The 14,886-nt window shown below is 41.6% G+C and overlaps 1 protein-coding gene across 2 annotated transcripts in view; it reads left to right on the top strand.

Moving 5' to 3' along the window:
• DNAJC5B (DnaJ heat shock protein family (Hsp40) member C5 beta) overlaps window positions 1-14,886 on the top strand; it is a 52,068-nt gene that overhangs the window by 2,214 nt on the left and 34,968 nt on the right. For both annotated transcript variants that reach the window (XM_019710687.3, XM_019710686.3), the window contains exon 2: window positions 4,535-4,662. In XM_019710687.3, the coding sequence (XP_019566246.1) occupies window positions 4,544-4,662 (119 nt within the window). In that variant the 5' untranslated portion in view covers window positions 4,535-4,543. The remainder of the gene's footprint in view (window positions 1-4,534; window positions 4,663-14,886) is intronic.

Below are 14,886 nucleotides of genomic sequence, written 5' to 3'. Positions count from 1 at the left end.
AGATGAAAGGGCCACAATAGAAAGATGTGCCAAGTTCTACAGAAACAAGTGGTAGTATTATTATCAGCGCACATTTCATCTTTTCTGTGAAGTTCTCTCTAACAGTCCCATTCAAGTTCACCACTTGTTTTTTATTTAGTTATTCAACAGACATTTGCCATGTAGCTAATATGTGCCGGGCACAATGCTAGGCCTCTGACGGCACAAAGCTGAATGCTTGTCCTCCAGAAGATTCCTTCTTGTTCTGTTGGACCTCTCTACTCAGTACTTGTTTAACCCCTGAACACAGTTTTGTATGCCACATTAGTCTGCAATCTCCCTGAAGACTGGCCTACGTTGCAGGCTTTGAATAAATGACTGAATTGTCCGCTGTGAGTGTTACCATAATCTGTTTAGCAGATTATCTCTAGTAACCTGTAAGTCTTTTTCCTGGAGCAGTAACAGCAAGACCCGTGTAAGAATCAAAGTTGGTCATGGAGCATGATGCTCCCGACAGTGGAAACTGTGCCTTGTTAAGACTGATTTTAGGACTATCTGTTGATTTATGGGAACCACGACCTCTGTCTTAGTTCATGAGGCAGATGATGAAGAGTGAATACATTTTTTCCTCTCAAATTGAAACTGTTTCTTTTGAATGATGAATAGAGAGAAAAATAAAGCAAAGCGAACCATTTGTCATACTTTTATTTCTTCTTAGTTCTCTTGTAGAGTTCTCTATAGAGTTTCTTTATGAAAGCATCCTGACCCAGGTTTATCACTGCCTCTTTTATCCATACTAGCAGCGTCTACACAATACATCTGAATCTGTTTGGTTTGAATCTCTTAGTATATATTGTTATTTTCCTGAAGTATTCATTCCCAAGTACCTGGAAGCCACATTCAATTTAAATGAAGAGTAGCTGCTATGATTCAAGAAAAATCCACAATAGAATGTTAGTCTGGCTTGGAGGTGTTCAGCAAACCACTGCTGGTGTTTAATTGAGGGAGCATGTGACACTAAGGAGTTTTGGTTGACAGTGGCCAAAATCTAGCTAACGTATGTATGCTCAAAAGAAAAAAAAATTGTGTAAATTTGTGTATGGGGAGGAATTTTACTGGTTCAATCCTAGGAAGGGCTGATTGACAAACTGGGAGGGGAAGAGCTGCAAAGTGCACCCAGAAGCCCCTGGATCTAGGGGACTGAACCCCCATAGGGCTCTCTCTCCCTCTCTTGCCGTTGCTCCTCTTCTGTGAGTCAGTCTCAAACTCTTTCATTTCAGGCCAGCTGACCATGCCCAAATTTCACATTTTACAGGTTTTATCCTCTGAGAGGTTGTTCAATAGCAGCAGAAAAAAAAAAAAATCCTAGGGAAGGGCTCGGATTCGTCTGGGTTGGGTCAGGTACCCGTTCCTGGTCTACTCAACTGAGATCAGGTAAGACTGAGGCAGGTCTCAGGAAAAGCACGTTGCAGTGGGGACCTAAGGATTCCCCAGCTAAGGAGCAGCTAATAGGCTAAGAGTAAAGTTGTTTACTACAATGATCTCTGGCCAGAAAGCCCCAAAAGGCATTTGTTAAGTTGGCTTAGATGACCTCTAATTCCATATTTTATAGCCCTAGGATTTGAATTCGTATGCTGATATATTCTTAGTGACTTTGGGGAGCTTGCTATCAAGCCAGACCTTAAAATCTCAGAGACGAGCATGATGCCTGGGGCCCTATTCCTGGTCCACCACGCCACACAGAAACCCCCACTTTCTGAGCCCCATTCATTCCTGGCATAGAGTGTGACGTGTGAGAAGCCAGCTGGTTGCCTCCACTTCTGGGAACTGTTAGGTTCCCAGAGCCTCCATCCTGAGCCTATATGTGTGTGGTGGCAGCAGGAGAGAGGACAGGAAAGGAAGTAGAGAGGGTGTCCGTTACTCAGGCCATTTGCCTTCAGTTGTGAGGAGTCAGCTGGGCTGTGGTGAAATGATGGACTGGAACACAGGGAAGAATGATACAGCCCCACGCCGTGAACTGCTCACTCCTAGGGAAATTGTGGTTGGTCAGTAAGAAAGGTAGGTAGGTAAGGTAGAGCAGTAATGAACATAGGTGCTATAATTTACTTAGTGGCTGGCCAGTCAGTACGGACACTTGTAGATTTTGCTTTGCAGCAGGCAAAGTCAGAAGTTTTTCTCCTCTCGTCTCCTTGTGTGAACCAGGGGTTTGGGACTAGGGCCCCTCTGGCCTCCAGGGGCCCCATATCCAGGGTCAGCTGAGTAGAGGAGGATGCAGCCACGCCAGTCACACCGTCAGGGAGGCCATGTTTGTCCTCAGCACCTTCAGGGCTGCAGGTTTTTTGCCTGGGGTCTGACTTTCTTCAGTCCTGTCTTCCTTTGCTCCCCTTGAGAAACTAAAAGCTCACAACAACATTTGGAAGGTCTTCAGGTTGTTGTTCTTAATCGAATTGCTTAGGACTACACGCACGCACTGTACAATATTGGGATCTGAGGGGCCTCTGAGACCACCTGACCCACCAGGCGACATTCGGCAGGCTCTGCATTGGTTTGGTCATTAGCCTGGCGGGAGCAGAGCTGGGAAGTGGGCTCTGACTGAGCCCTCCCGACACGAGGACATGCCCCTTGGGCTCTGCTGCTGCCACCGTTGTCTCTGGAGGTTCCTTATGTTGCACACGAAGGTCTCCGCAGCCCAAAACCCTCCTGGGCCCTGGTATAGTCACTCTTTCACATTCATTCTCTCACAGCACGTGCTACACAAGACCCAAAGCTAAGAGATGGACAACAATATTTAAGGAACTTATGGTCTGAGGAGCTGGCACTCTAGGTAGTTCTTTTTTTTCTTGTTTTGCTTTTGTGATAAAATATAGCATAAAATTTACCATTTAAACTATTTTTAAGTGTACAATTCAGTGGCACTGAGTACAATCACTGTGACATCTCACCAACACCACTATTTCCACAACTTTTTCAACATCTCAAACAGAAACTCCGTCCCCATTAAACAATAACTGCCTATTCCCCATTCCTCCCAGCGCCGGTTAACCTCTATTCTGTTTTCTGTCTCTCTGAATTTGCCTACTCAAGGCACCTCATATAAGGGGAATCATACAATATTTGTCCTTTTGTGACTGGCTTCTCTCACTTAGTATGTTTTCAAGGTGCATCCATATTGTAGCATGTGTCAGAATTCCGTATCTTTCAATGGCTGAAAAACATTCCATTGTATGTACATACCACATTTTCATTCCTGTGTTGATAGACATCTGGGTTGTTGCCAAACTTTTTGGCTTCTATGAATAATGCTGCTCTGAACAATGGTGGTCATTTTGTTGGGTTTTTGTTGTTGTTGTTGTTGTTGTTGTTTTTTGTTGTTGTTCTGGCAGAACTCTTCCTTTCCTTTTTTTTTTTTTTTTTTTCAGTTTATTGGGGTGACAATTGTTAGTAAAATTACATAGATTTCAGGGGTACAATTCTGTATTACATCATCTATAAATCCCATTGTTCACCACCCAGAGTCAGTTCTCCTTCCATCACCATATATTTGATCCATTTTGTTTTTTTAATATATTAACACACTTAATTCTGACAACAGCTACGTGTGCTTAGGCGTGTTTTTGTCTCCAAAATGATAGGGAAGTCAGAGCAAGGCCGATATTCCAATCCCAAGGGTCTGACTACAGTGAACTGTGAATTATATACTGTGCCACCTTTAAAAAAATGGTTCTTTTCCTTTGAACTTACTAAGTCCCAGTTACATCATATGCATTATTTCTAAATCCTTAAGATATCCTGATGATGTGGGTTTTATTATTTTTATATTATAGGTGAAGACGGTTAGGCTTAGCGAGGTTAAGTAGTGGATATAGGAAGGCCCACAGGTGTGCTTGCTACTCTTGACACCTGCTCCTAGAGCCAGAATGCAGTGGGGACTGGGGATAGCACAGCTCCTTCTGGACGGAGCGCAGGGAAAGCAGCTCTCTCAGATGCAGCACCCAGGGGCAGTGTGGGGCCCCTGGTATCGCACAGCTGCAGAGAAATTCTCACCTCACCCCCAGATGAGACCAGGGTTTGTTCCTTGGTACTTACAGAAAGCTGTTTTCATTTTTTAAAAACTCCCGCTCTAACAATGGCTAGGCCAATAAAGTGAAGGTAAAATGGAAGACTTGTTCCATTGCTGGCTAGCTTTAGAAAACAGACAAAAAAGGAGTTATACAAATTCTGGCAAAAAGAAATCGACCTATGCCTGACCTATGAGAGTTGTTTCTCCATACTTCTGAATTAGCTGAGTATTTAGATAACATTTTGCTTCTATTTAACCATACGGACAAAGCCATATTCCATTTGCATGGCTGCTTGTGGCCTTAATACCCTAGCTTGAAGCTGTCTGTACTCTCAGCAATCCTAACCCTTTTATCCCCTCCTTTTGCAGCTGGCACAAAAATGTACTTCAGACTGTCATTTTACAAAAGGTCAGAAATGCACTATCTTCCTGTTTAGAGAGTGGGATCCAGTATGCATAACCTTCATGGCTATTCCCCCCCCTTTGGTTTTGCAGCCTGAGAAAATGGCATGTAACATACCTAACCAAAGACAGCGGACTATGTCAACATCTGGAGAAGCTCTATATGAAATTCTTGGTCTGCATAAGGGAGCATCAAATGAAGAAATTAAGAAAACCTACAGGTACAGAGGCAGTTCAATGATGACATTTCCTGTACTACTAGTGATAGTTATTTTGTGATTGGCAAGTGCCTCCAATTAAAGACAGAAGATTACTGCTAAGACCAGGTAATCAGACTTTTGGAACTCATGTTCCCTGTTCTATAACATAGGCAGTTAGGGATAGATTTTAAGGTCTGTCTTGTGGTGCTGGATCTTCAGAAAGGGTAGTCTGTATTCTAGGCAGATAGATAGATAGATAGATAGATAGATAGATAGATAGATAGATAGATAGATAGATAGATAGATAGATAGATAGATAGACAGATAACTGTGAACAACCAGAGGTTGTGAGTTAACCCATATCATATAGTGTCACAGAATTTGGTAGCGGGATTTAAAAAAATGGGGGCTTGTGGCAGTTGCTGTATGTATGCTACAGTTTTTAAGTCTTCAGTTTTGTTCTTTCTTATCTGATGTAGTTCCTAGTTAGCTGTTTTGGGGAAAAATGGAAATACATTTGTCCTTTAAAGCTCCAAGGAATTTTAAAAAAAGGATTAAGTACAAAAATAATTTACTTATTATAGAAAACTTGGAAATTACTAAAAATGGAAATATTTATCCATAATTCTACCTCTAATGATAATTATCATTGATATTTTTTCCTTCTAGTCTTTTTTCTATCTATATAAGACATTTTAAAATCAAATTGGATTCATCTCTATTCTCTTTCACTTTAAAAAGGTCCTATCATGAAAATATCTCAGTGTTATTGAATATTATGATTTTTAATGCCTGCAGCCTATGGCTATTCTCTCATTTACTTTGTGAGCTATTTTTTAAAATGTAAGTTTTCCCTATACTGAATGTCCTTTTATATAAATCATGATGCATATTTCCAATTATTTCATTAATTATTGAGGAATAAAATTGTGCCTTTAAAAGGAAAATGAAACAAAATGTAAATAAAAGTTTATTTTTAATCAGTCACTTCTTGATTTGGCCTTGAATTAGGTGTTTAAAATGTATGTGGTTTTGTTTTGGGGTTTGTTTTTTGACATATTGGAAGCTTAGAATTTTTAAGTAGGCAAATGCGTTAGTCATTTCCTTTATGGCTTTTGCTTCATTTGTTATGGTTAAAAAGTCTCTCCTGATCACAATATTATAAAAATATTAACCCATATCTTCTAGTACATTTATGATTTTACATTTCTATATTAAATCTTTGATCAATTTGGGATTTACTTTGGCATGGGGAATAAAGGTAGGATTCCACATTTATTTTTTCCTAAATCACTAGCCCACCAACATTTACTGAATTCTCCATTTTTATCTACTGATAGAAAATTCTTTGTTTTTGGATTGGAAACTTCACCATGTGGTAAACTGTGGCACCCAGAATGCTTTCAAGAAGCATGTGTTAAAGAATAAATGACAGTGGTGAAAATTGCCATTTGGATCCAAATAGTTCTGTGAAAATGGTAGAATTTGATCAAATTCAATATCAATCTTCTAGTTTATATTCTACTTAAAGTGCTGGGGAGAAAAAGAGTCTTTCCTGTTTTATTGTGCCCTAGAACTATCTGGAGTGTGCCTGGGACCTGCTCAGCCCCTGTGGGTGGACACCCTTCACTGAGGGTGACTAAACTTACCTCTTAAGGTTTTGGTTTGAGACACTGTGCTCGGGATGGGGGTGGGGAATCAAAGTAATTGCACTGTAAGCCTAATATCTACAAAGATACTCCCCAAAATGAGAAAAAAAATTGATAGCTAACTAGCTTGTAAGTTTTAAAACCCACTTTACAAATGTGACTTTTAATTGTCTTTATTAATTTTTTTAAGCTAAAATTTCAGGTCAGATCTTAATTAGGGCACTAATTATGCCAAGTTGTTTGCAAGTTAAATAATTACAGCATGAAGGCTTTTCATGTAATCAGTGTCTTGCTATTAATTTTGTTTTAATGTCATACAAATATTATTTTTTCAGCTGATTAGGGTACTAGTATGCTGCCCAAAGCATCTACTTCTATCTAAATTACACATTTGTATTCTGCAAGTTATTCAAAGGGTATGAGCAGGCTGAAAATCCACTGAGAATATTATTCTTATATTCAGGGATCTGGATCAAAGCCGTCAAAATACAGTGAAATTAAAAGTCAGTGGAATTTAATAAAATTACCAATTGTTGCATCCATACGCTGCTTGACCTCCGTGGTAATCCTTGGTTGTGCTCTTGAAAACAAGGCTGAGTTAGAAGACTTGTTTCTTTTTTTGTACTTTATTTTTATTTCGGAATAGATAGTATATTCACCTAATTAAAATGAGATCATACAAACAAGTATCCGGAAAAAAAAAAAGTCTCCCTCTGACCTTGTATCCACCAAGTTTCCTCCCTAGGGAAAGCAATTCTTCGTGTACCCTTCCAGAGAGAACTTATGCCTATATAAGCACATGTACAGACCCGCTGGTCTGGGCAAGATGGTATAGGCTTGTCGTTCTCTGGTCCTCCCTGCTAAGTGTGACTAAAAGCCTTGGAAATAATTCAAGAGACAACTAAAAGAGAACGCTGAAAGGTAGAAAGAGGAGCTGAACTGGTTAGTGACCATAGGACCAAGGGAATAACACAGTGGCAGGGCAACTTATGACTCCCCACCCAAGAGAAGATAATCCAGCCTGGCCTTTCCTGACACCCATTGTAGCAACGGAAGGCAGACAGATAGTCAGTCTCCTTCTTGCTCCAAACTGAACAGGAGTCTTGCTGACAACTCTAGATAAGCCCAGCAGAAACAGAAAAGGGGACCGACTGAACGCCCCCCTAACAATAATCAGCCAGAGGACTTTCCCACTAGCCTGAGACACTCCTCTCTCACCCAGAGACCCTACTTGACAGGGGATATTAAAAGGTAGATTCTGCCATGAGAAACACCCAGCCTAGGAAGTGCTTTTTGTCCCTGCAGCCTGGAGATTCCCTTCCCACACCAGACAACCCAGCCCAGGGATGCTCCTTTCACTTCCTCAATGAGTACCACCAACAAGTGCCAGTGGAAGCCCCAGAGGCAGGAGACATACCAAGCAGACCAAAATGGCATCATACAGGCTCTGAAAATTAGATTGTCACTGGAACCACAGCCCACAAAAGCTGCATGCTACACCCAAACAGAGTGGCTGCCTGTTAAAATAAAAATCTATAAACAGGACCAAGAGTCTCCTAACACAATAGCCAAAATGTCCAGAAGAAAACCACTCATTGTACAAAGAACCAAGAAAATCACAACTTGCATGAGAAAAGATAATCATCTGACTCCCACACTGAGATGAACCAGATATTAGATTTATCTGGTAAGTATTTTCAAGTAACTATCATAAAAAAAGATTCAACAAACAATTATAAATTCTCTTGGAACAAGTGAAAAAATAGAAATAGCATCAAAGAAATAGAAGTTACTAAATGAGAACCAAATGGAAATTATAGAATTGAAAAATAACAGAAATACTGTAACGAGCTGGGTGAACTCTGTAGTAGAGTGGAGATGACCGAGGCTAGAATCAGTGAAGTTGAGGACCGATCAATCCAATTTACCGAGTCTGAACAACAGAGAGAAAATAAACTGAAAACAAACAGAGCCTCGGGAACCTGTGAAGCTATAATGAAAATCCAATAGCTACAGCATTGGCGTCCTAGAAGGGAAGGAGAAAGAGTGGGACTGAAAGAATATTCGAAGAAGTAATGACTAAACATTCCCCAAATTTGTCAAAATCTATAAACCTACAGATCCAGAAGCTGAATGAATAACAAATAGGATAAATCTAAAGAAATCCATGTCAAGACAAATCACAATTAAACTTCTGAAAACTGAAAGCAAGCAAACAAAAAAATATCTTGAAAGCAGACGGAGAAACAACACATTATCTACATGGGAACAACCAATTCAAATGACAGCAGATTTTTCATCTGAAACAAGAGAAGCCAGAAAGAAGTGACACAACATTTTTCAAGTGCTAGAAGAAAAGAACTAAGAACCGTCAATTGTGAATTCTCTGGTGAAATTACACTTCATGAATTAAGGGGAAGATGAAGGAAAACAAAAAGAATTCATCACTAGCAGATCTACTCTTCAAGACTGGCTAAAGAATATTCTTCAAAAGAGAAAATGATAAGGAAAAGAATTTTGGATCATCAGGGAGGGAGAAAGAACAGTGAAGCATGCAGAATTATGGGTAAACACAATGTATTATCCTCCTCGTGAGTTTTCTAAATTACATGATGATTAGTATAAAATTATAGCATCATCTGATACTCAAGACAATTATATTTAAAAGTGGGGAGGATAATGGGACCTAAGTGGGAGTCATGTTTCTGCACTTTACTCAAATTGGCAAAACATTGATATCATGTATATCCTTTGCATCTATTTACTCTTACAATATATACCAGGGTGACAAAAAATGTACACACATTTTAACAGATGTTAACACTTTGGTCAACATTGCTCAACAGTAGTTCGCCATAATCAGAAGTGTCTGGACGCTGATGGTAACCACTCTGAGCATCTCTTGTAATTGCAGAAGTCAAATGGGACTTGTATGCATTCATCTTTTGTTATCGGTATATATTAATGCAGTTTTCTTCCTTTCTTAAAATGTGTGTATATTATTTTGGCACCTCTCTCTATATATCCAGCCACTAAGAAGACTATACAAAGTAATACACACCAAAATACTACAAGTAAATCAAGATGGAATCCTTAAAAATGTTCAAATAACCCACAGGAAGACAAAAGAGGGGAAATAGAGGAGTGAGAAACAGAGGAAATGGAAAACAAATAATAAAATGATAGACTTAAACCCTAAAATAATGACCATGTTAAATGTAAATGGTCTAAGCATATGTTATATTTTTCCTGTCTTGTTATACAAATGGTGCTGTACTATCACTCCTATACTGTACTTTGCATTCACCTCTTACAATATATTGTGGAGATCATTCTCACAAATGATCAGTTTATAAAAAGTTTCATTCTTTTCACACTGTGGCATGGTATTCCATGACATAGATGTCCCATGATTTAGTCAGTTCCTGTTGATAAATATTTAGGTTGTTTTCCACTAAGGCTGCCTTTTTGAACCAACTCAGAGCTTCTCAGGAAAACCCCTGGTCCCAGAAAGGTAGACAGAGGTGAGGAGAGGGAAATAATCTTGGTTCCTGTCCACTTTCCAGTTTTAGCTGTGCCCTGATTCCCAATTCCTCGAGCAAGGATCGACAAACCCAGCTGAGTCAGACGTTCACCTAAGTCTAGCTGGCTCTGACTAGAGACCTGGAATCACAAATCCCCACTACCTGAGTTAGCAAGGACCATGGGACCCAACTGTATGGGAAGGAAAGGGGGCAATGTTCTCTAATGGGGGTACAGAGTCGGGCAGGAAATTATCAGTACCTTTAGCTCTTTCTTCCTTTAAAGAACCACCATAAATGGCAGCCTCACAGACTTACGCCAGCCCCTTCCTATGTCTATTTATAAATCTTTATCATCAAACCTTTCTGTGAATAAAGCATCCTTTTTCCGGCATCACCATTTTCCAACAATAGTGTAACCATACTTCATTAGTCAGCTGATAAACTGGAGTCCGCAGCTACCTCAAAGGACAGCAGGGAGGAATGACAAGAGGAAGCTTCTATTGTGTCCATCTATCATGTACTGAAGCTCTTGTCTCACTGGGATTTTGTAAAGAGAAATGAGATCATTTTCTTCAGTGTGGAGCCCTTTGTGGAAAAGCACAATGAAAATACAAGGTACTATCATGAATGGATAGATACCCTCGTCATCCTTAAACGTCTAAAATTATCCTGCCATTTGCTGCTACAGTTCAAAAACCATTTATCCAGCACAAATTGCAGTTTTGCTCCATGTCAAAAGTGCCATATCATAGGGTGAGATTGGTGGTATGAGCCTCCGCCTGGGCCTTCACTATGGAGTTAACTCTGCCTTTCACATCACAGAACAGAGTTGTACTAAGGAGCTTGAAGTCTAAGGCCCATTCAGTCCTATTTTCTCAGTGCTGGGTCACGTGACTTAGCCCTAACAGGGTTTGCATAAGATAAGCAAATATTTTTCCCTATTCTCCCACGGACTAAAAGTCTTGACTCCCGCTTTTCATGCTGTCTGAAGGAGACTCATTTGAGTTAATCAAATACACCTGGAATGGCTAAGCGGCTGCCCATCTTGCACAGGTTTGCGTAACTTTAAAATGGCATGTTTTCCCCTCTCACCTAAGTTATGTAGTTTCGCTGAGCCAACAGGAATTTGAGTTAAGAAGCTGGGGAAGAGGGAGAGGAGGAGAGAGACACTAGTGAATGGTGCGACAATTGGGGAGATAGTCAGTTGTTGAAATAAGAGACTCAGAAATTGTTCTCTATATAACCCCCAGTACTGGGCTTTGGCACCTTTCCAGTTGTCACGATTTTCCTCGGTTCTTGTCTTCTTGAAAGAAAGGGTTCAGTCAAGAGGCAGGAGTCAAGCAAGCAGCAGACAGCAAAGTTGACTGCAAAGCAAGTACGCTCCGAGCATGGAGCGGGCTGACCTGAGGGGGGTAGCAGCCCAGAGTCTCAAGGACCCTGATCTTATATCCTATAGTGTGGGTTCCCCTCCTCCCTTGTACTGTTTTTCTCCTCATTCTGCATGCCTCCTCCATCCTAGTGTGTTGGCACCAGCCCAGGTCCTTGTTCTGGCCACTCGCTTCTGCGGCTCTGTCACAGGATGGTGATGACGCCACTGGGTTACCCGTGGGGGCCTGCTAGCTCCTCTCCTCCTGCTTATGGCTGCCTTCCTACCTACTCTATTAAAGTGACTCATGGACTCAGGTTCCTGCAAAGTCGTCACCACCCAGGTCCTTCACCCTGTTGCTCCACCCTGTTGATGCCATCTGCTTTCCAGCCACCCCGTGGGCATGTCCATGGTCACAGCCAGGCACAACTGGGCATCTAGGCACTGCTGCTGCAGCTCCGCTGCTTCTCGGCTGGGTCTAGTTGCTCTGCTGCTTTTCTGTGTCACCCTCCCAGGCCTGGCAGGCACAACAGGTGCTCTTGTTAAATACTCGGTGCCCAAGTCTTCTGGTTACTCCTCCAGGCCAAGAAACCACCTCTGCTATTTATCTTGAGACTTGAGGGAATCACCAATGCCTGCCGGGCTGTGCCCCTGGGAAGTGGAAGGCTGAGTGTAGAAAATGCCTCCATCCCTTTTGTGACACCCTCTGTTAGAGCCCCCAATGAGGGTCAAAGTTTGGTAGCAAAGCTCCTTCCATCTTTTCTTGAAGATCTCTTTCTATAGGACCCAGACATGTGTTTAAGGGTGAGTCAGAGACTGGCAGTAATGACATTCTACTTAGACTCTCCATCCTCTCTGGCAGATAAAGCTGTGCTCCTGGGTCAAGCTCCTCACGCCTGGCTCTTTCTTCCCTAAAGGCATTCTTTTCGAGAAGATTCTGTAGTCCCTATGCCATCCCCAGCTAGGCTTGTCAGGCTGTCCCACTGGTTCATCAGACTTACTCAGCTGTGACTGCCCAGCAGCGTATACGGCTTGGATTTCTTTCTGGAAGGCTCTTCAGGCCTGACAGACTTCTTGGAGGCCACCTCCAGGCTTCCAAGCCGCTCTGATGTGCTCAGACTCCCATGCGTGAACAGTAGGCTGCGATGGCTCAAAGATGCATCCCTAGCATAGCCCTACAACCAGCAAGGCTACCTAGTCGGTATTATCTTTAGTAACTTGAATGAGGTAAATGGAGTTTGCCATTATACTGCTGCTCAGCAAGCACTTCAAGTGTGCGATTAGATCCTTTTCTTGATACTGACTGGCACATCAACTCCTTCACCCCAAAGTCAGTAGGTTGTTGAGCTGCTCTTACTGCTGCCTCATTGCGGCGGAAGCCGGGAAGGCTGATCAGAGCACCGAGCAGCCACTAGTGTGTCTAGAGTCTTCCATATCTTCATGGCTTCCTAGCAGCAAGTGCTGTCCATTATTTGACAAGTATTTATTGAGCACCTACTATGTGTTGGGCAAACAGACAAAATCCCTGTCCTCCTGAAGCCTATATTCTGGGCTGGGGGAGCAGGGAGGCTTAATAATAAATAAGTAAGTAAAACAACAGTCTGTCAGATGTTGTGAGAGCTGTGGAGAAAAGCAAAGCAGGCAGGAGGGCTGGGGTGCTAGGAGTGGTGCTGGGAGTTACGCATTCTCTTGGAGGTGTTCCACAACGATTTTAACACTAAAACCCCTTGTTTACAGTGAGTTCTAAGGATAAAGTAGCAGTTAAGAGCACAGGGTATGAAGTCAGAAAAACCTGGATCCAAACCCTCGTCTTAGCCTCATGTTGTTCATAAGTAAAATGCAGACAGTGATACTGACCTCAGAGGGTTGCTGAAGATTAAATGAGATGATACATGTGAAGCGTTTCACCCAGGTCTGGCACACGGATACTGGGTGCCACAGAGGATACAGGAAAAGTCATAGCAATAGCCCTATAGAATGGCCTTCTTCAAACTAGTTAGGGCATGGGATCAAGGAGACGCTTCAAGGAGTGTGTGTTTGTGTGTGTGTGGGGGGGTTGTATTTAGATTCCGTGATATTTCAAATCGATCACATACATTTAAAAGACAGTTAAAACTTTTATTTCAACATGGCAGTGTTTGTATTATGTTGAAAAATGTATATTCTTTGCATCTCTTTACTCTCATAAAAATTTTAGATACCAAGTTTAGAATGCAGAAGGAACAATCTCTCAAAATTTTAAGGGGCATATAAGCAAAAAGTTAGAATCTAAGAGAGAGAGAGAGAGAGATTCAAACATCATACCCAAAATTATTACCAGGAGCCACTGAGGTGTGTTTGGGGGAAGGAGACCTGTGGGGGGCCTTCCGTGAGGCCCTCTATATGTTCCATGGCCCATGGTGCTGTCCCATCAGAACATGAAACCCCCACAGGTTGTAATTCCCTCTTTTCTTTTCTGCCTCTCCCACTCCATCAGTTCCCTAAGGGCGGCACTGTGCTTAGTCTTCCATCGCACATCCAGTGCTAGCACCATGCTAATATTTACCAAATACAATAATGAATTGGTCAGCAAATAGACTTTGCCTCTGGGTTTTCTCCTGGATTATATTAATAATTTCTTCAGGACCATTCTGAAATGTCTGGCCACCTCGCTGAAAGGGGAGTCATTTACTGACCCAGTAAATAGAAGGAAGCAGATCAGCAAGGAAAGACCAGTTTCAGTTTGGGACCTGACACATTTTGTGCGGCTGTGGGACCTTCAGGAGAGAAGTAGGGGATAAGGAAGGGAAAACTGTAGAAAATAGAGCCCATTATACAATTTAAGAGTGTGAGTTTTGAGTACTCAAAATCTCTTATGTAACGTAAATGTTAGTGTTCATTTACACTGATATGTACATTTTTGAAGTTAGATAAAAACAAGATGAAGATGCCCAAAAAGGAGGCTGACTGATTTCTCTGGTGTTCTTGATGCAAGAAATTAACAAAATGCTTGCCTACTTACTGCATGAGAAGTCAGACAAAGATCTAGCTCTTCCTTAGCATGTCGGAGAACTGCAAAACTAGAGCGTACAGCTAGTGTTGTACTTCAGCACCTGGGTCTGTGCCTCATGGATGAGCTTAATTTCTCCTCGTTGACAAGGTACCAAATATCCTGGTTCACAGAGCAGCAGGGATTCAATTGAGTTTTCTACGTAATTCAGTTTCCCATGGAACTTTCTGGAAATCATCTTCCATCCCTGAAGAGGTGAGTTGCCTCAGAGTAGACCAAAGTGAGGCAAAAGCTGTCTTCGCAAGGAGCAGGAAGAAGTGTCATTTCCATAGTGATCTGTGGCAACCCCACTCTGGGGTGCTTTTACCCATCATTATTAGCAATTAGAGGTTATAACAGAGGCTACTGATGAATAAAGTGCAAATGTCAGGGGAATGCATAGCTAATAGAAGAATTGTAAATATTTACAAGGCAAAGTGATGATTCAAGCTTACAAAACAAGTTGAAATTAATATCTATCAAGCACTAATTTGTTTCTTGAATTCTAAAACCTTCCACTAAAAAGAAGAGATTATCAGGCTATGTCAGAGGCATCTTCTAGGTCAGCTGCATAGCCTCCCTTCTCCCGTGGCAAATTTTCCACTCGAGCCCCTTATTTCTTCACGTAACTTCAACTTTAGTCATTCACAGGCCTTAGAATCATTATGAGCAATGACT

The sequence above is a fragment of the Rhinolophus sinicus genome, chromosome 7 (assembly GCF_057876585.1).
Source record: "Rhinolophus sinicus isolate RSI-liver-muscle chromosome 7, RSI-T2T, whole genome shotgun sequence".
Classification (NCBI taxonomy): Eukaryota; Metazoa; Chordata; class Mammalia; order Chiroptera; family Rhinolophidae; genus Rhinolophus; species Rhinolophus sinicus.
Note: the sequence above shows the minus strand (reverse complement) of the source record. Positions and strands in the feature narration are given on the sequence as shown.